We start from the raw sequence: 17,837 nt of genomic DNA on the forward strand, positions 1-17,837 counted from the left end.
GTATCACCATTGGTCAGGATGTTCTTCAAGGTTTTTGTCGATCGCAAACGAGCTAGCCGTTTATGGTTAATGCGCTGGGGGTCACGGTTCCACCGTTCCACGGTGTCGACTGAGTCTGTCGGGGGTTTTTCTTTGCTGTGCAGTGTGCTGTACGGAGTAGTCCGTGTCCAGGAATCTGCAGGTGCTTGACTGCTTTCGGCGCTGAGCTTGAAGATCTGGACTGGGATGTTGATCAGGGTGGGTTTTTCTGGAGTTACTTCCTGGTATCGGGATTGGGGGTTGGTGGGTGATTCTAAGCTAAGGATTGGCCTTCAGTTTGGCCTAGGTCCTCCGCAAGTACGGATTAAATGCTACTAGAGTTGGAGAAGGAGGCCTGGGAGTTGGATCCGCTGAGCTTACTCCTCCATCCGCCTTCTCTTTACTACCACCTTCACTCCACGTACGGTAGTGGGAGGATGGGTCTATCGAATGTGCTCAAATTGGCTCTCGCTCTCACGGACTCCGGTGCTTATAAACCTTGAGAAATGGTAGCCACTCAACAGTTGCAAGTTCCCATGTGTATGCAGTGCCGTCTCACGGGGGAAAGAAGACGACGTCTTCGTCGCAGCCCCGTAATGCGATTGGTGGCATTTATGTTTGACTTGGTACTTTTACCTCGCTCACTACAGCCCAGCAAGTGATATTACTTCTTCTCTGCCTTTGTAGTATCAAGAATCGAACGGACATAACTAGGCTCAGTGCAATAACCCCGCGCAGAGCCTTTGGATCTAGCTTAGGGTGACTGATGGGCCGATGGCGATACAGCTCTCGCGACTTTGGTCGCGGGGCTATGTATTTTGAGTTTTGACCCCGGATTTTCGTTGATTCGATGCTGGGGTAAACTTAGTATCATGTACTACCCGGCGAAGTCTAGAGAGACTACATAAAGTTCTGCTAGGGCTAGTAACCTAGGCATGAATACGGTCCAATCGGAGAACTTGTCTGGCGATATTTAATGCTTCCGTTCGATGGTTGACTGATATTTTGCATATGGTGGTTGTGGTACCTAACCTGAGATGATTTGCGTAATGACTATATGCTATAATTCTGCTAATCCCTGAAACGAGCGTCCTTAAATATTGCGATAGAGGGTGCCAATCTAACAAGAAAGGTCATCGACTGAACAGCTCCCGCCCGATTTCTCCGCTCCGCCGTACGCTCAAGCTCGAGCTGCTGCTTCGGCGCCGTCGGCTGCGGCTTTCTGCGGGGTCCGCGGGGCTCAACCCACTGGCTCGTGCGTGCAGATTCAATATATCTGTTAGGCTTACGACGCCTACGAGTCGCCCTGAGAGACGTGCACCGGGTAGGGCTGACGCTGGGATAGACGGCGCCCCCAGGGGTGGTGGGGCCGGGTACTGCGCTGGGGTCGGGAGATGCGGAGAGCCCTGATTTGGGGCTTGCACATGCGATGTAGGTGGGGCGGGAGATTGCGGTGGTGACGGGGCAATTGCACTACCGCTGGTCTGTTGGAGAGGGATATGCACCATTGAGTGGGAGGGAGTCGGGGGCCCTGATGACGATGGAGACAGGGGATCGGTAACCCATAAACTTGAAACCGTTAGCTACGCCTTAGCAGCGAAGAAGGTGGCATATTACCGGTGAGACTTGGTAGCCACCACTTTAGCCACTGTGTGTGCTAGCGTCGATCCAGGATGTACGTGGAAGACTGGGAAAGAATCTTTGCCTTCTTGCAGACCGCGCGTCGACAGAATCACAGAGATGAAATGAATGCAAGTATTTTGGAGGAGGGGAAGTGACGACGATCTCGTAAGTAACTGTGACCATTAGTGGAACACCTGCTGCCGGAGCAAAGCAAACCGTACCTTTACATCTGTAGTAGATATATTCCCGACAACGTTGGCGTGGTTGTCAATCACCGCGACAGACGAAATGCCTTCGCTGTGCATTAGCTGGAGAGCTTCATAGAGCCGTTTATCGCCACTACAAACGTTAGCATTGGACCTTGATAGCCATGGGCCGGGAACACACTTGATTGAGATAACCGTATGAGATCCAATTTTCAAATCTCGCAGCGACTGCGGGTATAGTTGGTCAAGAACCGGAAAGCAGCGTCCGTTCTCCCACAGGAACTTGACGAGTCGGAATTGACTAAAGATCCCCACTACTTCGTTGTCCTTTTGGTCATCGATCACAATCACACGATGCACGCCACCTCCGAAAGTCTCAACGGCCATCATCACACTTGACGACGCTGGAAGCGTGGTTAGCGGATCTTTCCTTCCCAGTTCCTTCACGTCTTCCATAGGAATTGGTATTCCCTCGCGAGCTTTGCGGGCAAGCTCATCATAAGCGGGAAGCAGCTCCTCGTCTGGTCTGGTTAGCCCCGCGGCGAGCAAGAGGTAGGTGTTGAGATCGTTGTAGTCGAAGGTCCCGACAGCCGTCTTGTGCTCGGGCGTTTCGCGGATCAAGAGCACGGGAGCACCAGTATCAATGAGAATCTACCATTTTCAATGTACATTAGCTTGGTGCACTTGCAGGAATGCAGGCTGCCTCACATTTGTAGCCTCTTCAATACCAGTATTGAGCTCCACAAACTTCAAGTCGTCCGGGCTCACCAACTCCCCAATTGAAATCTCTCGCCAATCGCGGTCAATAAACGCAGGATTTATATGATTCGGAGCTGGAGGATGGTCGATAAGGCTTTGGATAGCGGCCTGGGTGAGCGAGGGCTGGCGCCGTGCACGCGGGGATCCGGGGGCAGCGCGGAGAGACTCGCTGAAGCTCTGTCGGTGTTGATGGTTCGACGAAACGTGTGACAGCCGTGGAGTTCGTCCTCCAACGGATGGCGGGCGGGAATCCATGCTGGATCGGGGAGACGTCACATTTGACCCATTGAGGCCCTCTGCTCTCTCTGCTGCTGCGTCGAGGGACTGGCGGTCGGCCATGATTTCTGGAAGAGCAAGTGCTGCTGCGGGGGAGACTTGCTCCTCAAACAGCCGGTACTGAGGTAATCACAACTCAAGGTCTCAGCCTGCGCACGCTCTCGATAAGTGAGCAATATCGTAATGGAAAACAGCGAAGAGTCTTGAAAACGACAACGATAATTCCGAGACTCGACGAACCCTGCTGAAAGTTGAGCTCTCTCGCCTCATTGCCAATCACGCGGCGTTGCGGGGACTGGGCCAATCATGGCGGGGCACGCTATCGTGCTCCAAAATTTGGTTGGGTGGGCTGTACGGAAGAGATAGTACAGTAGGTACAGCTAGATGCCTTTTAAAAGGATCCCGTCCATTCAATAATATGATTATGGAGTACTAGAAGTGGGCGGGGTTGACGGGGCTTACTTCGTTTGTTCGGTACACAACCCCATATGACTTCATGGTATATAGTCAGATTAAAAGTGGCTCCAATCTCTACAAAACCCTAAACACTTAGTTTGCTCTGTACATATCAGAATCAGATCTCAAGGAGTTTTGCCCAACAGGAAAGCGTACAAGACACTCGGGTAGCTGATTTGACTTGGCGAGCACTGCTTCCTAGAAGAAATCACAAAGCATATCGCCGATATCCTTCGTACGATTCTTCATCACGGCCTTTCGCGGCTGCACTTGTTCACTTTGACTTGGATGCGCTTGGTGTCCCTTTCGTTTCTTGGTGTCGGAATCGATGCGCTGAAGATAGATGGCGGACAGACGGTCTATACCCTTGCCTCGTTTGCGACGGGGTGGAGGCGGCATTTGCCCAATTTGAAAGTCAAGGATTGGGGCTGCTAGTATCGATTTGTCTCCAGTTAATGCATCGGAACAGGCCTTATAGAACTCATAGAGTGTGTGCGGTGGATATGGCTTTTCGTCCACTACCATCCAGCCAGCTAGTCTGATCCTGGAAATTTCGGGGATCAGCTTGGGGCATCCATACACCACGAGGTATTGCACAGTGCGCAGCCTCCACAAGTAGATAAGTGATGATTCGGTCAATTGCCACTGGTTTTTCAAAACCACAATTCGAAGATATCTGAATCGATCACTTGATTCTGCTTCTTCGTCCCAGCACCGAATGATTCGGTCAGTCAGAGCCGTCGCTGATGGCTTGGTTGCCTCGATATTTGCTGCTAGATGTTCAGGAGTAGCAATCTCAAGGGCAACCAGGTTCTTCACAGATCCGAGACTCGCAAGCTCGTGCACGTCAGCATATGATTGCCCCAGTGTCAACACAGTTTGCCAGCTAAGACCCTCACTCGTTGCTAAGCGCAAGTAATCTGTCATTGAAGCCTGGGGCCCTTCGATTTTCATAGATCTGTACGGCTCGACCTTGGAAAATTGGTCAGGATATGCAGTCGCAAACACTTTCCACATGTGTAGAGTTCTCTTTTTACTGTAGGTGTTAACCGTGAACTGAGTGAACTGCGAAATGAGAATGAGCACTCACCTTCTCTCTAGACAGTCCCAAAGGTAGCTGGCAAGTTGCCACGGCACATTCTCAAATAAATTTGAAGTTAGAGTCCGTTGGTCTGCGAGAAGCTTTTTCATCGCGATATGCTTGAGCGGTAAGGCCCCAAAAGGACTGCCTTCCTCCCACCCCTCGGGCCAGAATGGGGATTCATGAATCCAAGCTGGGCCATTCAGAAACCTGGCCGGCGCTGAGGCGATTTCCGTGTATACCTGGCCAGATAAGTTGTCCACCACGCGTTGAGTCATTGTTGTTGATGAGCCGGGCTTGTCGCAATTGTGGCCGGCCCTCCACAGCGTGTCACTCAAGATCTTCGCTCAGCTGATGCTGATATTGTATTTTCAGAATCAACCAGCGGAATGTGCAAATGAATCAGAGTTAAGGATTGCCCCAAATTCCGTCCGTTTGGACTCTTGAAATTGGGTAAAGTTGACCCCTCACGTGACACAGTTCCCTATAAAGGACGCAGGCCTGTCCGCAACCTTGCATTTGCATCTGCTTCTTCAAGAGATACCGTATCAACCGACCATGGACTCATGTTTGGTGACTCAGCTTCAGAGCGCTTCGCTACAAAGCCAACTATGGATTTCACTGACTGTGGGTTGATTTCACGAGTGCATCTTTCTACCATCAGGGCAGAGATTTGCCGCAACACTATGTCACCAATACATGGAACGAAGACTCATAGCCCATGCTGTGATCGTTGCCTATGCTCTGGAGTGCTGTCGCAGCTTATGCTTGAAGAAGAAAAAAAGATATATTCCGAATGCCATGTTTTGCATTACGTCCTTACACGACTGCTCGACAAAGTCATCAATCTTCTTCCCAAATTGCCTCGAAGAAAAACACATCTCACATACGAGCCAAAACACAAAATAAAAGGGTCTGGCAACTGACCATCTCAAGAATCATTTTCTCTCGCTGAAAGGCCGTATTGAACAGTCAGGCGCCCGGCCAAGAGCTGCTGATTTTGATAGGGTCACAAGCATCACGAGGCTGACATTCGCAGATTTGGGCGCCAAGCGATAGACTATCACCGTACACTGTTTCCTTCACCCAGAAAGGCCCTCACCCTCCTTCATTGATTCAGCTGACTCATAGGTGAAAGAGAAAGTGACTCAAAATAGGCTGTGCCTGGCACACACCTTCACTGCCTTGTGGCTTGGGGCTCGAGATGTGATCAGCCGAGCAGTTCCCCCCAGGAATTGAGGCCTTGTATAAGAATAGCACCTGGCGCTGCTACACAGGATTAGAGATTCTTCTTAATATCTTTCTACCCCAGGTTGACTCCATCCAAACGATTGCTCTAACTAGAACGAACCCTTGTCCTCTTGATTGCGGGGTATACCTCAATCCTTCTAGGCTGAAGTTGGAAGATTACCTAGGGTAGCCTGCCGCCGCTTTACTTAAGAGTTATGGGTTCCCCCGTTTCCCGTTCAAAGGACCCCTCAGTCCCCGAGAAGTTGGAACGTTTTTCGCACTCATGGAAACGATATTCCAGCATGCTACGAATTGTCTCATCCACCCTGTTGCGACAGCCCTCACAGCTGCCAGATGGCCACCAGCATACGGTTTGGTTGCTCGACAATACAGCTTATCGGCACCCGGCTTCGCATGTATCTGGTGAACCTCACTCATGGCGAGTAGAGGTTGTGGCTTGTGTATTTCGAAAGGATAGCCGACGAGACATTAGCAAGTTTGTCGCCGTGATTGCAGACCTCGTTGGACTCGACGGGGAGTTGGGCACGGAGAAGGAAATACGACGTCGAATTGCGCGGCGATTGCAACCTTTCCTGTACCATATAGTGCCAGAGCATTATATGATGCTTGAAATACCCCTACCTAACCACACCACCCAAATCCATAAAATCGGACCAACAGAAGAAAACGGCATCGTATCGCAAGTCATTAATACCGGTGTCCGCCAAGTCGCCGACGGAGCCCGAGTACGTTCTCATATCCGTGGAGTGAGAGAAAAGGCATATATGGAAACAGCCTTTGCCGGTCCTGAAGGCTGGCTGGTCGTATCCGACGTTGACGATACTATCAAATATACCAAGACCTCAGACACCACTGGAATACTCCGCACAACGTTTGCCGAAGAACCAAGACCAATCACTGGAATGCCCCAACTGTATTCTCGTCTTGAGAGGCATTTTGAGCCGACATGGTTTTACCTTTCTGCTTCACCTTACAATCTCTATCCTTTTCTCCGTGGTTTCCTCCGTGACCATTTCAGCCCCGGAACACTCATCCTTCGGGATTCTTCCTGGCTCGACATTAGTGAACTAGTCAAATCGTTCACCGTCAACACACTGGAATACAAGGTAGACCGCATCAGAAAGATCCGGCGATGGTTTCCGCATCGGCGAGCTCTCTGTATTGGAGACTCCACCCAAACCGATCCCGAGGCATATGCGGAGATCTATAGACGACATCCTGAGTGGGTCCATGCCATTCTCATCAGAAAAGTCATGGATGTGCCCCATATGGAAGAGCAAAACTCGCCGGCGAGATTCGCAGAAGCTTTCAAGGGTGTTCCGAAACACATCTGGAGGGTTTTCGAACAACCCAGAGAGGTATATAGCGTGCTTGACGAGATCAGAGCGAGAGAAAATGCCAGCTTCTCTCCTTAGACATCAGATACCCATATTTCTTGGTCGTCAATACTCATTTTGATTTGTCTTTGTCAGTCATGACTCGGGTGTTGATCAAAACTGATGTCGAAGTCTGTTACGTCAACGCAACGTTTCAAGACAGTGGCGAACCCAACACAACTTTATATCGGCTGTTCCCGAACAATCACTTGGAGGATAGAATAGCTTGCATTACTTTGTTCTGCGAAAACTGAAGCTTATCAAGCTAGGTATCGCTGTTTTAAAAACGTTGAACAACCCGACTATCGGTTCGTTAAACGACCATGAAGCCTGCTAAGCGACGCTCCACGACAATGGACGAACAGACGTTTGTTCCGGACACGATGAGAGCTTTATACTGGTCTCCAGCCTCTACAGCACTCCTGGATGACACCTCTTTAGATGAACCGCGGGTGGATTCCGAAGTGGTTTTTGATACAAATTTCCCAACGCCAAAGCCTTCGCCACGCCAGTATTTGATCAAAGTTCAAACTGCTGCCTTCTCGCTCGACGAACTCAGAGTCTCCAAAGCAAAAAATCCGTCAAAGTCAATACCCCAAGTTCCGGTACACAACTTTTGCGGTACGATTATCAGTACACCGACTGATGATCACGAGAAGCCCGACGGACCAAAATTCAAAGTAGACGAGGCTGTTTTTGGATTGATCAGCTACTCTGCCGACGGCGCAGCAGCTGACTATGTCCTTGCGACAGAGGACCAGATCGCTCACAAACCAAAGAACATCTCAGCCGCAGAGGCAGCCACTATCCCTCTACCTGCGCTTACAGCCTGGCAAGCTCTCTTTAAGTACGCTGGCCTTGATTCTGGAAAGCATAACAAAGAGACTCGCCGCAAACTCCGTATCCTCATCACGGACGCGCGTCCCAGCGAAGTTGGTACACAAGCTCTACACCTGCTCCGGTCTCCTGACCTATTTCCCCACCACCCTCCGTGGATTTGCGCAACGTGTGCTTCCAAAGACGAAGAAGAGATGCTCCGCAATGAGTTCAAAGTTGACGAGACTATTCTCGCTCCTGAACCCGCACCCAAGGATTTTGACCTGACTTCCATCTTCCGCAAGAACAAATGGGACCCCGTCGACGTTGTCCTAGATTACACGGGCGAAGACATCCTCCGCCAGGCCAACAACCCGGCTATCGTTAAGGATGGTGGTGCCGTTCTCACAGCGGTGGACGCCAACCCAGTATTCAACATAGTTCCGAAAGGAAAGGACGGCGAAGGACCGTCTACCAAGTTTGTTTCGGTGGAGCCAGATGGGAAAACCCTCGGCCGGATTTCCAAGATGGTCGAGGATAATATCGTTCGCGGAAGGGTCGAAACTGTCATCGACCTCGTCGACGGAGCGGAGTTCCTGTCTTCCGATGCGCCTGCTGGTGGTGGTAGATCGAGAGGTGGGATTTTTGTGTTTAGGGTGAACCCTTGATTTTCTTCATTGCATCTTTGTTTTCCCCTCAGCCTCCTGTTTCTGCTGCGCGATTTAGGTTGAGAAAGCGCACATTGAGTTGACGTTATAAGCTCAAGCATAATGACACTGAATGAAGTAATTCAAATTTCAACTCGAGCAACAGCGGGTCACAACATCCTGTACCTGGGAAACCTCAACCATATCTTTATTAGAACCTCGGTGAGCCCTCCGAATGGTGGCATCCAAACGAGAGCCTTCCGCCAGTGGAAATAGCTGCTTCTGTCTCGTGCTTGTATATGGACTTGCTGGGACTGGTAACCTGCTATCATGGGCATTATCGACAGGCGAAGTACAAGAATCGAATGGCGGAATCTGGATTATAGGAGATATGAAGAAGAAGAAATTGAAGCTCATGGAGTAATACATTGTCTCGCTTTCGCTAGTGGGTTCATATTAAACACTGTCTTTTGCCCAGACTTAAACCTCGGACGCCGACTATTTCAGATTGAAACAGCGAGAATTTTTCTCCGGATCCCGGAGTGGAAACAAGCCTGATTGATTGTTGAGATGGGCATGCGGACAAGAATATGGAAGGAGAGAATAGGATAATTTGGCAATATATGGAGAAAAAGGAATCAAAAGTACGTGGTGAGACTAGAGGAGAGAATCGAGCCTAGTAAAAACGCTGAGACAGGCGGCAACAACCTAGGGATTATTAGCATTAGGTGTAAGATGCCCGAGTAGAGGAGAAGATTACCTCTAGTTGAAGCTCCTTATCCTGGACTCTGGTCACTTCGTCGTTAATTGCCTGGGCTAGATTGGCCCCAATCGCCTGGGAACCGCCAGGGCGTCGAGCAAATGGCCATTGTGAGTACTCGGCCAATAATTCATCCACCTGTGCAAAGGCTCTCTCTCGGGCTTCGTGGCTCATTGTGACGAGTGCATTCTCTAGTACGTTTGCTGCGTAGGCAGCACACACCATAGTAATGGTGCGCAGGTATCGAAATTCGGTATCTTCAGGGAGCCATTGGTTGGCGGGAAGGATTACAGTGCGACTGCTGCAGATATTGCGGACTCGGCGATTAAGGTCTTCTTTGGCGCCGCCGTCGGCAACGGGATGAGTCGCCATATCGAACAGGAGAAAGTTGCGTTTTTCAGTTCGAAGAATGCCCTTATCGACAAGGCCCTTGGCAAGACGCTCGCGCACTTGCTTCAATTGATATCCGATCTTCATCAAATTCCATGTCTCTCCTGTAGTAGGCGTACTGCGGTCAGCGCACTGTTTCGGATAGCCTACCAATAATTGCTATACATACCACTCATCAGGTCGATCCAGGAGTTCACACTCATCTTCTCACTTGACTTCATCATCTTCAAAGCCTCGTCCAGCAAGACCTCGCCCGTCAATGTGTCGTCGATAACTTCAATCACTCGATCGGCCAAGGGGAACCTCCGCCGAGAAGAATCCTTCTGCATGCTAACTCGACCGCGAAGCGCCAGCTCAATGACAATGCATCCTCGTAAGGCGTACGAGATATTCTCATTCCAAAAAGACAAGTATCCCTGGAGCAGTTTGAGCGGTCCGTTAGCATATGCGCATGCCGCAGGAGCGCATGTCGCTTCCAAGACAAGGTGGATATGCAGCTAACCTGTTTATCTTTCAAACCCAGCAGGAGAACCTCCTCCATAAGCGTGAGCTTCGGCTGTTTGCTCCGTTCCTCTGTCTCGCTGATATCCCGGGGGTCAAAGGCGATTTTATGCCCATTTTCGGAGTTTGTGTATGACGTCTCGGGGGTGCGATTGTCCATGGCGGAGCCATTTCGAGAGACAGGTGAAGCAACTCTGCTGTCATCGTGCTCGTCTGAGCCAGCGGCTCGCCCGCCACCTCTCCGGCGAGTCAAGCCCCCGGCTGAGGCCATTAGGATGATAGAACGTATGTGTCGGGAGCGGGGTGGAGAAGGAGGGCGAGGCTGCAGTCAGAGTCGAGGCTAAAGCGAATGCCGCTGTTACCGGTAGGTTAAGATCGTTCCTTTGCAAGAAGCCGGAGGCAGTGGGCTGCTAGGCGGGAGATCGTTTCAAAAAGGCGATGAGGGGGTGGAGTTATAGGGGAAGTTGAAGAGCAGGCGGGAAGAGTGAGAAGGAGACAAAAAAGATCCGCCCGAAGCGTGTTGCGCAGCTCAGACAGCCAGCAACGGACCGGCAATACGAGATGAGTTGAGCCGGAGGTTGCACCAAGAGGTCAATTCCAACCAAAGAGTAAGCAGTAATGGGAGAATTGCAATGAAAGCTTCAGCTCAGACGTATTATTTCCTTGCGCGACGAGTCAACGACAACAATGCCAACCGCCCCAGTCTCGGCAAAGCGCTCTAGGCTATCTGGCTCGAACTAACGCGCGTTTCAAGCCGTCATTTGTGATGACGAGCCTCATCAGCGCCCTGCAATTAGCCATTTTATTTTCTTCTCTTCCATTTTTGTCGGCTTGTCGTGCGAGCTCAATTTAAAAAGAACATGGTTAGTCAGATTTTGACTGCGTCGTTGACCAGACGTCTACGGAGTACCCTGATTGTTACGGAGTATACCAGTGGCTTCGATTCGCTTGAAGTCCCCCCATGCGACGATGCTCCAAATCAATCAAAACTGCATTGAAAGTGATATACATGTAATAGTAAAGCGAATCACCGAATGTATCAGCATACATATAGCGCCACGCTACCCAGATACTCCGAGTCTTAAAGAGTTCTGCGTAGCTGCACGCCAGACATCCCCGGATTTTCTATCTAGCACCTCAAGCATCTCTTCCCAAGCCTCGCATTAAGAAATCTAGTGGGCTAGTTTCGAATAAGTGGATGATTCAGAAAGAATGTCAGGAAAGGACGGGTGCTTACCATCGGGCTGAGCAAGGATGTACTCGACAGCCTTGTCCACTGTAGGAAAGATATTATTAGTGCCAGATTTCAGCTAAGATCTTTAAACACTTACCGCTATGGATAGTGTCCGCCTCCTTGTCAGGGATCTCAATGCTGAATTCCTATCGAAGAAAGTCAATAACAGTGTTCCGCATAAGATAGCAACCCAGCTAGGTCGTACCTCCTCAATAGCCATCACCACCTCAACGGTATCCAAGCTGTCGAGTCCGAGGTCGTTCGAGAAGTGAGAGGCGCCGTTGATCTGTTTGGTCCCATGACGTTAGAACTTTGCTTCATGCCGGAAATCAAATAGCTATCGTGACGCACCTTGTTGGCATCGGTGACCTGTGTTCGCAAGAGATGTCAGTCGTTTCACTCTTGGAGTACTCTCTTTTGAAAATATGACGACAATGGACGTACCTTGTCAAAGTTCTTCAAGAGGTTGACTATCCGACCCTCAACCTCATCCTTGCTAAGGCCAGCAGGGGCGGAGTAGAGACGGACAGCCTGGAAAGCAAAGCGAGGGGCGAATTGAGCCGGACGAGCCACGGGAGAGCTACGGATCTGGAAGGCAGCCTGGGGCTTCATAGCACGAGGCACGGAGGCCCTCAATGAGCGGACAACAGCGGAACGGAACATGACGACGGTGTGGGAAAGGAGGGGGCGCGGTGACAGATTGCCTGAATTGATATCAGAAACACACGGGCCTAGTGGTAATATGTGATGAAGTCAAGCTTGATTACCTCGGAAGAGAATGGAAGAGCGACAGCGAGAGGTTCGGATGAAGTCGTTTTGGTTGCTTCAGAAGTGAACCTGAATTTGGCGTTGCGGCTTCGGGGAAAGCAAAATCCCTTCAGCCAGCCAATCATCGGGCGGCAGAAAGCAATGACCTAAGCCGCTGCAAAACCACTCTAGCAACCACCGAACTTCGTGCTCCTTGAGGTGCTCCAGTTGCTCCCCTCCCCCAATTGATCTTCCCCTCATTCCCCTCTTCGCTTTTGCGACTTCTCTTCATTCCTCGATGGCTTCATCCAGATCCGCGGCGAGGTTACTCGCCTACCGACGTCCCATGCCCTCAGTCGTGTCCCCGTCTTCCTTCATCCCGACCGCAAACTTCTCTTCCTCGGTGAGCCGGGCAGCCACGCCAGCTGGGCCTCCGCCCTCCGGTTTCCGTATCCCTCCCCCGAGGCGATGGGACCAAGACCCAGAGTCCTCGCTGGACAAGGCAAGCAAGTACTTCCTCATGGCGGAGATCTTCCGGGGCATGTACGTCGTTTTGGAGCAGTTCTTCCGGCCACCGTAAGTTTTCCTCAGGACCCGAGCTATGAAAAGCACGATCAACCGCGGACAATTTGACGGATATATCAAATATTTGTCTGGGTGCATGTCGTTTCTCGACTTGTAGCAACACCCGCTAACTCCAGCCGATGCTAGTTACACTATCTTCTACCCCTTCGAGAAAGGACCAATCTCCCCCCGTTTCCGTGGTGAACACGCTCTTCGACGCTACCCTACCGGTGAAGAGCGCTGCATCGCCTGCAAGCTATGCGAGGCCATCTGCCCTGCCCAGGCTATCACCATTGAAGCAGAGGAGCGAGTGGACGGAAGTCGCCGGACGACCCGATATGATATTGATATGACCAAGTGCATCTACTGCGGGTACTGCCAGGAGAGTTGCCCAGTTGATGCCATTGTTGAAAGTACGTTTTATCAGTTTTATTAACTTGAGTGATCACTAACATGGTACTGTAGCCGCCAACGCTGAATACGCCACCGAGACCCGCGAAGAGCTGCTCTACAACAAGGAGAAGCTCCTCGCTAACGGTGATAAGTGGGAGCCTGAAATTGCTGCTGCTGCCAGAGCCGACGCTCCTTACCGATAAACCACTGCGGTGCCTTTCTAGATGATATCGAGGAGAAATTTCAATCAAGACAAAAGCCAGCTTTTTCCTACCGGAGGATGTCCCAGGACCCTCCACGCGCAACCCAGAGAGTCTCTCTCTTCCCACTTTGTACATAACACCCACCCTACTTTGACCCGCCTTACCCTCCGTTATTATGTACTCGACGCAACCGTGGGAAATTCTGGTACCCCGGTTTTGCGTCAGTTTTCTTTGCTGTGTGATGTTAGAAGAGTTTTGTGTTATAATATGTTTAGGGATTCAACTGAGCCGTTTCTTTTCTTTGCTCCTGACGTAATAGTTTCAGCAATTATACGTAGTGTAGTGCATGGAGCTTTTGAGGTCCTGCGAAGGTCCTGTAGTAGTAGTATCCACACGCAAGGTAGGTAGCCTTTGAAATGAACTCCTTGAATTGTATCAACAAATCGCTACCAAGGCATAAGTATGTGCACATGAAATAGATAGTGACCCCCAGTAAAACAAGATACCAAAACACCATATCCCCAGTGCCTACCCTCGGTTTTCGGTTCGCGCCAATCCATCCCATCAAACCTCTTGATGAGGGAAGAACTGCTCCTCGTCACGGATAAGAGTATACACATTCATCATTAGATACAGCATCCCCTGCACACAGTCTATACTCATTTCTTTTTACCACCGCCAACCTTGGCCTTGAAGCTACCTTCGAAGCCAGGTCGGGGCTTGCCCTTTCCTCCTCCCCCGCCTGCCTTTTTCCCTCCCTTATTCCCCTTCTCTTCTCGCCGCTTGCGAAGGTTCTCTTCGCGCTTCTGTTGTTTCATGTCTTTGCCCTTCTTGACGGTATCGATGCGATCCTTCCACTCCCGCTCAGACCTCTTCTTGGCGGATTCCTTGCGCTTCAGCGCCTTCTTCAGCAGTGAGGTATCATCGCGGACTCGCTCGCCATGAGCGCGCTTCTTTGCATTGAGCCACATGTCCTTCTCTTCAATGTCTGCGCGTTTCTCCTCGTCCATGCCTGCGAGGCGGGCTTGCTTAGCCTCGGCGGCCTTGAGGGCAGAAGCCGGGTCCCGGGGACCATTAGTCTTGGGCTTTTCGCGCACGTTTGATAGGGAGGCGTCGGCTATTTGGCCGTCGGAGAAGACGACACGGCCAAAGGCGTAGCTTCCTGAGCCGACCGAGTCGGCTGGTGATCGCGGAGACGCCAACAACGAGCCGGAGCCTCCTGGGGAGAATCGCCGAGTCATGGCTTCGTCCTTCACCCGTTGCTCTTCTTCCCTGGCCTTTTGGCGCAGCAACTTCTTGTGTGCCTTGCGTTGTTCGGCTTTTTGTCGCCGGGCTTCGATCAACTCTTGTCGATTGCGAGCTGGTTTTCCGTCGAGGCCATCTGCGTGACGGGCTGCCCGCAGCTCATCCAAGCGCTTCTGGAGTCGTTGTTTTAACTCTTCGGGTGTGGCTTTGAGGGGTTTCGGTTCGGAGCTTGAGGTTTTCGTAGCATCATTCGGCGCAGAAGGGGGAACAATGGAAGATATTGAAGAGCTCCCGGATTGAGGATTCGAGTTGTCGAACCCCGGGGATTCTGGTGCAGAGGAGAGTGAATGATCTTCGTTGAACTCGAGGGAAAGGCCTTCAGCGACAGCGCCTTCGTCACCGTCAACTTCCTCAGCATCTCCGTCTTCGGAGGGTTGCACCTGTTCAACGGCCTTGCTACTGCTCTCAGTTGTGTCAGGCGCAGAGTTTTTGGTCTCCTCGGCTTGTTTATCTTCTTCTTTCGCTTTCCGAGCGACTTCCTTCGCCTTCTTCTTCTCCTTTTGATTCTGCTTCTTTTGAGCCTTTTTTTCTTCCTTCAACTTCTTGCGGGCTTCCGCTTCTTCCTTCTTAGCGTCAGCGGGAGCATCTGCTGTTGTCGACTGGACCTGCTTCTGCTTTTTGGCGGCTTCTGCGCGCTTCAACCCTTCTTTTGGCAATTCAGATCCTAGTTCACCGTCGTCGGATGACTCGGCATTATCTTCTTGTTGTTCTTCTTCCCGCTTGCGCTTTCGTGCGTTCTCGTCCATAACGTCCTTTGCCGTTTTGGCGGAGTCTGGGTCCAATTTCGCTCGCTTGGCCTCTCGTGCCTGTTCCTTCGTCTGCTTTTTCTTCTTCCATTGATCCTATGGAGACAATCAAGTCAGCATCATGCACAGGCATGAGCATGGAGGAGGAAAGCGTTCAAGCGAAAGGAAATTGGTTCTGAGAAAAAAAGACTTCAGGTGGAACGTACACTGCCATCTTCTCCGTAGTAGAATTTCGCAGGAATTAATGAAAGTAACCCATCGAAGGCCTGGGCATGGCTTCGCAGCCGGTCCTATTTGAAGACAAAAAGAATTCGTCAATCTCGCGAACAGGACAGACAAGACAGGACAGGGAAGGATGTCTGAATATCATACCTCGATATCAGCCATAGCCGCTCTCCTCACTGTGAAAGTTCTAAATTCGCAGAGGCCGACAATAGATATATATGGATATAGTATCTAAACCCGACACCGGAACCAGGACGTGCAAAGGGCTTCGCAACGAGTCGGTCGAGGGAATGAAAACCGCGAGTTCACTATCTCGAAAAATTTGGGTGGGCGGGTGAAATCTTGGCATGTCTACTTTTTCTCCGCTCGGCTGTGGGTTCTTCACCGCCCACTGTCTTTGCAAATCGCAAATCGCAGGACGTACTCCGAGTACGTAGCGGGCAAGTGAGAATGACTCTTTTTCGCTCATTGCGCTTGGACCTTTCGATGGCTCATGCACTAGACTATGGGACTACAATGAGCCCTGGTAACCCAGAAACAGACTACGACTTTTTAAGTATACCAAGAAGGGATGCATGTTTAACTCTTTTGAAGCTGATTATAAATTCATTTTGAGCCGAAACAATCCAAACTTTTTAACGGTGACCTGCATCAGCAATCACCGAGAAACACGCAGGTGATAAGCTTGTTGTTAAACCCCGAGATATGAAGAGATAGGAAGAAGAACGAAATACTCTGGCTCTGGTATCTAGATCAAAAATGTATCAAGTCATCAAGAAGAAAAGGAAAACTTGACCGCATGAGATGTCGAGTCCCGTTTATTGAGCAGAGGTTCCATTGGCGCTCTTTGACTTGATTACTTCACGTCTGGCGCGGACTGCCTCGGCGAGGTCTTCCAAGACAGTGACGGTGGTCTCCCAGTCGATGCAGGCATCCGTGATGCTGACACCCTTGGCGAGTCCTGAGGGGCCTTCGGCCGGAACCTTCTGGTTGCCCTCGTTGATGTTGGATTCAATCATGACACCGATGATGGCATCTTGGCCCTCGCGGAGCTGATCACCGACCTCCTTAGCGACAAGGGGCTGGTTGCGGTGGTTCTTCTTAGAGTTTCCATGCGAGCAGTCAACCATGACGACTTCACGCTGCTTCTTTCCGCGCAAAGCGTCGCGAGCACCCTGGATACTTTCGCGGTCGTAGTTTGTGCCCCTGTTTCCTCCACGAAGAATGACGAAGCCGTGCTCGTTACCGGATGTCTTGGTGATGGCTGCGAGACCCTGCTTGGTCACGCCGAGGAAGCGGTGGGGGTGAGCGGCCGCGCCGATGGCGTCAATGGCGACAGTGAGGTTACCGTCCGTGCCATTCTTGTAGCCAATGGGGAAACTGAGACCGGAGGCGAGCTCACGGTGCAATTGTGACTCGGTGGTTCGGGCACCGATGGCACCCAGAGAAATCAGATCGGCGAGGTACTGCGGGGAAATGGTATCAAGCATTTCACTAGCAATTGGCATTCCCATGCCTGTGAGGTCGGCGTAGAGTTTACGGGAAACGCGAAGTCCCTTGTTGATGTTGTAGGACTCGTCGATATCAGGGTCGTTGATCAGACCCTTCCATCCAACTGTTGTACGGGGCTTCTCGAGGTAGGCGCGCATGATGACGCACAAGTCGGAGGAAAGGCGCTCGGAAAGTTTCTTGAGACGGTTGGCATATTCGAGTGCTGTCTCGGGGTCATGAATGGAGCATGGGCCGACAATCACTAGGAGACGGTCATCACGCTGCTCGATGATCTCAATGGCCTGGGCGCGGCCAGATCGGACGGTTGCGATGGCATGAGCGGGCTAACCAATAAATTGTCAGTATATCGCCATTATCGATGTGAATGGATGTAAATGGTAGGTTATATTGGATCAAGCTGAAAGCAATCAAAGTATGCATGACTCACAGATGGGATCTCGGACTGAAGGAACTGAGGAGAGAGTAAGGGATCGTAACCGAGGACTAGATGGGTTCGTCAGCAATGGGAAGCCCAGGTTAGAGGACGCGTGATGATACTCACCTCGAGTATCCTCGTTGACTTCGGTGGTGTTGACAAGAGGCATTGTGAAGGGAGCAGCGTATACAGACAAAGTGGGGGTATTAAGTTGAAAAAAATGTATATGATCGAGAGAAAGGAAGCTTCAGACAGCAGACGGCGCCCACAATGTGATGGTGCAAAAGGCTGCAGTTAAATCAAGCAAGTAGAGAGCAAGTCAGAATCAAGTAC

The 17,837-nt window shown here is 50.9% G+C and overlaps 8 protein-coding genes across 8 annotated transcripts; 2 read left to right on the forward strand and 6 right to left on the reverse strand.

Annotated features, from left to right (window-relative positions):
* Positions 1–881: 881 nt before the first annotated feature.
* On the reverse strand, positions 882–3,206 carry BJX68DRAFT_227057 (uncharacterized protein). The gene is made up of 5 exons (XM_071038598.1): positions 2,556–3,206; positions 2,029–2,498; positions 1,863–1,980; positions 1,636–1,814; positions 882–1,587 (listed from the first exon to the last, which is right to left on the reverse strand). The coding sequence occupies exons 1-5, from the start codon at positions 2,943–2,945 to the stop codon at positions 1,152–1,154; spliced, it is 1,593 nt and encodes a 530-aa protein (XP_070903662.1). The 5' UTR covers positions 2,946–3,206; the 3' UTR covers positions 882–1,151.
* A 222-nt stretch (positions 3,207–3,428) lies between these two features.
* On the reverse strand, positions 3,429–4,859 carry BJX68DRAFT_227059 (uncharacterized protein). Its single transcript, XM_071038599.1, has 2 exons — positions 4,429–4,859; positions 3,429–4,374 (listed from the first exon to the last, which is right to left on the reverse strand). The coding sequence occupies exons 1-2, from the start codon at positions 4,695–4,697 to the stop codon at positions 3,537–3,539; spliced, it is 1,107 nt and encodes a 368-aa protein (XP_070903663.1). The 5' UTR covers positions 4,698–4,859; the 3' UTR covers positions 3,429–3,536.
* Positions 4,860–5,864: 1,005 nt separating this feature from the next.
* On the forward strand, positions 5,865–8,530 carry BJX68DRAFT_252595 (uncharacterized protein; the record flags this gene model as incomplete). Its single annotated transcript, XM_071042589.1, has 2 exons — positions 5,865–6,986; positions 7,376–8,530. 2 exons carry the CDS (start codon positions 5,865–5,867, stop codon positions 8,528–8,530), a joined length of 2,277 nt encoding a protein of 758 aa, XP_070903664.1.
* A 522-nt stretch (positions 8,531–9,052) lies between these two features.
* Positions 9,053–10,850, reverse strand: BJX68DRAFT_140558 (GOLPH3/VPS74 family protein). The gene is made up of 4 exons (XM_071036461.1): positions 10,162–10,850; positions 9,829–10,075; positions 9,270–9,763; positions 9,053–9,217 (listed from the first exon to the last, which is right to left on the reverse strand). The coding sequence occupies exons 1-4, from the start codon at positions 10,429–10,431 to the stop codon at positions 9,167–9,169; spliced, it is 1,062 nt and encodes a 353-aa protein (XP_070903665.1). The 5' UTR covers positions 10,432–10,850; the 3' UTR covers positions 9,053–9,166.
* Positions 10,851–10,936: 86 nt separating this feature from the next.
* Positions 10,937–12,219, reverse strand: acpA (acyl carrier protein). Its single transcript, XM_071038600.1, has 7 exons — positions 12,162–12,219; positions 11,839–12,098; positions 11,746–11,763; positions 11,600–11,680; positions 11,492–11,540; positions 11,398–11,436; positions 10,937–11,340 (listed from the first exon to the last, which is right to left on the reverse strand). The coding sequence occupies exons 2-7, from the start codon at positions 12,055–12,057 to the stop codon at positions 11,333–11,335; spliced, it is 414 nt and encodes a 137-aa protein (XP_070903666.1). The 5' UTR covers positions 12,058–12,098; positions 12,162–12,219; the 3' UTR covers positions 10,937–11,332.
* Positions 12,220–12,348: 129 nt separating this feature from the next.
* Positions 12,349–13,605, forward strand: BJX68DRAFT_227067 (NuoI/complex I 23 kDa subunit family protein). Its single transcript, XM_071038601.1, has 3 exons — positions 12,349–12,717; positions 12,853–13,118; positions 13,171–13,605. Exons 1-3 carry the CDS (start codon positions 12,440–12,442, stop codon positions 13,299–13,301), a joined length of 675 nt encoding a protein of 224 aa, XP_070903667.1. The 5' UTR covers positions 12,349–12,439; the 3' UTR covers positions 13,302–13,605.
* A 2-nt stretch (positions 13,606–13,607) lies between these two features.
* On the reverse strand, positions 13,608–15,981 carry BJX68DRAFT_227069 (putative 60S ribosome biogenesis protein Rrp14). The gene is made up of 3 exons (XM_071038602.1): positions 15,725–15,981; positions 15,559–15,642; positions 13,608–15,448 (listed from the first exon to the last, which is right to left on the reverse strand). Exons 1-3 carry the CDS (start codon positions 15,737–15,739, stop codon positions 13,961–13,963), a joined length of 1,587 nt encoding a protein of 528 aa, XP_070903668.1. The 5' UTR covers positions 15,740–15,981; the 3' UTR covers positions 13,608–13,960.
* A 312-nt stretch (positions 15,982–16,293) lies between these two features.
* Positions 16,294–17,762, reverse strand: BJX68DRAFT_140631 (3-deoxy-7-phosphoheptulonate synthase). The gene is made up of 3 exons (XM_071036466.1): positions 17,631–17,762; positions 17,517–17,572; positions 16,294–17,412 (listed from the first exon to the last, which is right to left on the reverse strand). Exons 1-3 carry the CDS (start codon positions 17,671–17,673, stop codon positions 16,396–16,398), a joined length of 1,116 nt encoding a protein of 371 aa, XP_070903669.1. The 5' UTR covers positions 17,674–17,762; the 3' UTR covers positions 16,294–16,395.
* Between the last annotated feature and the right edge of the window lie 75 nt (positions 17,763–17,837).

The sequence above is a fragment of the Aspergillus pseudodeflectus genome (assembly GCF_044049435.1).
Source record: "Aspergillus pseudodeflectus strain CBS 756.74 chromosome Unknown BJX68scaffold_4, whole genome shotgun sequence".
Classification (NCBI taxonomy): Eukaryota; Fungi; Ascomycota; class Eurotiomycetes; order Eurotiales; family Aspergillaceae; genus Aspergillus; species Aspergillus pseudodeflectus.

Bases quoted from the DNA above. Each gene is read 5' to 3' on its own strand.
- BJX68DRAFT_227057 (XM_071038598.1), bottom strand. From the start codon at position 2,945: ATGGCCGACCGCCAGTCCCTCGACGCAGCAGCAGAGAGAGCAGAGGGC. The intron at 2,499-2,555 runs GTGAGGCAGCCT...TGAAAATGGTAG, and splicing joins GTATTGAAGAGGCTACAAAT to ATTCTCATTGATACTGGTGC. The intron at 1,588-1,635 runs GTAATATGCCAC...AACGGTTTCAAG, and splicing joins GTGGCTACCAAGTCTCACCG to TTTATGGGTTACCGATCCCC.
- BJX68DRAFT_227059 (XM_071038599.1), bottom strand. From the start codon at position 4,697: ATGACTCAACGCGTGGTGGACAACTTATCTGGCCAGGTATACACGGAA. The intron at 4,375-4,428 runs GTGAGTGCTCAT...TAACACCTACAG, and splicing joins TGGGACTGTCTAGAGAGAAG to TAAAAAGAGAACTCTACACA.
- BJX68DRAFT_140558 (XM_071036461.1), bottom strand. From the start codon at position 10,431: ATGGCCTCAGCCGGGGGCTTGACTCGCCGGAGAGGTGGCGGGCGAGCC. The intron at 10,076-10,161 runs GTTAGCTGCATA...AAACTGCTCCAG, and splicing joins TGGGTTTGAAAGATAAACAG to GGATACTTGTCTTTTTGGAA. The intron at 9,218-9,269 runs GTAATCTTCTCC...AATAATCCCTAG, and splicing joins ATAAGGAGCTTCAACTAGAG to GTTGTTGCCGCCTGTCTCAG.
- acpA (XM_071038600.1), bottom strand. From the start codon at position 12,057: ATGTTCCGTTCCGCTGTTGTCCGCTCATTGAGGGCCTCCGTGCCTCGT. The intron at 11,541-11,599 runs GTACGACCTAGC...TTTCTTCGATAG, and splicing joins TGGTGATGGCTATTGAGGAG to GAATTCAGCATTGAGATCCC. The intron at 11,437-11,491 runs GTAAGTGTTTAA...TCTTTCCTACAG, and splicing joins GGCGGACACTATCCATAGCG to TGGACAAGGCTGTCGAGTAC.
- BJX68DRAFT_227067 (XM_071038601.1), top strand. From the start codon at position 12,440: ATGGCTTCATCCAGATCCGCGGCGAGGTTACTCGCCTACCGACGTCCC. The intron at 12,718-12,852 runs GTAAGTTTTCCT...AGCCGATGCTAG, and splicing joins GAGCAGTTCTTCCGGCCACC to TTACACTATCTTCTACCCCT. The intron at 13,119-13,170 runs GTACGTTTTATC...ATGGTACTGTAG, and splicing joins AGTTGATGCCATTGTTGAAA to CCGCCAACGCTGAATACGCC.
- BJX68DRAFT_227069 (XM_071038602.1), bottom strand. The intron at 15,449-15,558 runs GTACGTTCCACC...TTGTCTCCATAG, and splicing joins ACTACGGAGAAGATGGCAGT to GATCAATGGAAGAAGAAAAA.
- BJX68DRAFT_140631 (XM_071036466.1), bottom strand. From the start codon at position 17,673: ATGCCTCTTGTCAACACCACCGAAGTCAACGAGGATACTCGAG. The intron at 17,573-17,630 runs GTGAGTATCATC...GAACCCATCTAG, and splicing joins AGTCAACGAGGATACTCGAG to TCCTCGGTTACGATCCCTTA. The intron at 17,413-17,516 runs GTGAGTCATGCA...TTTATTGGTTAG, and splicing joins TTCAGTCCGAGATCCCATCT to CCCGCTCATGCCATCGCAAC.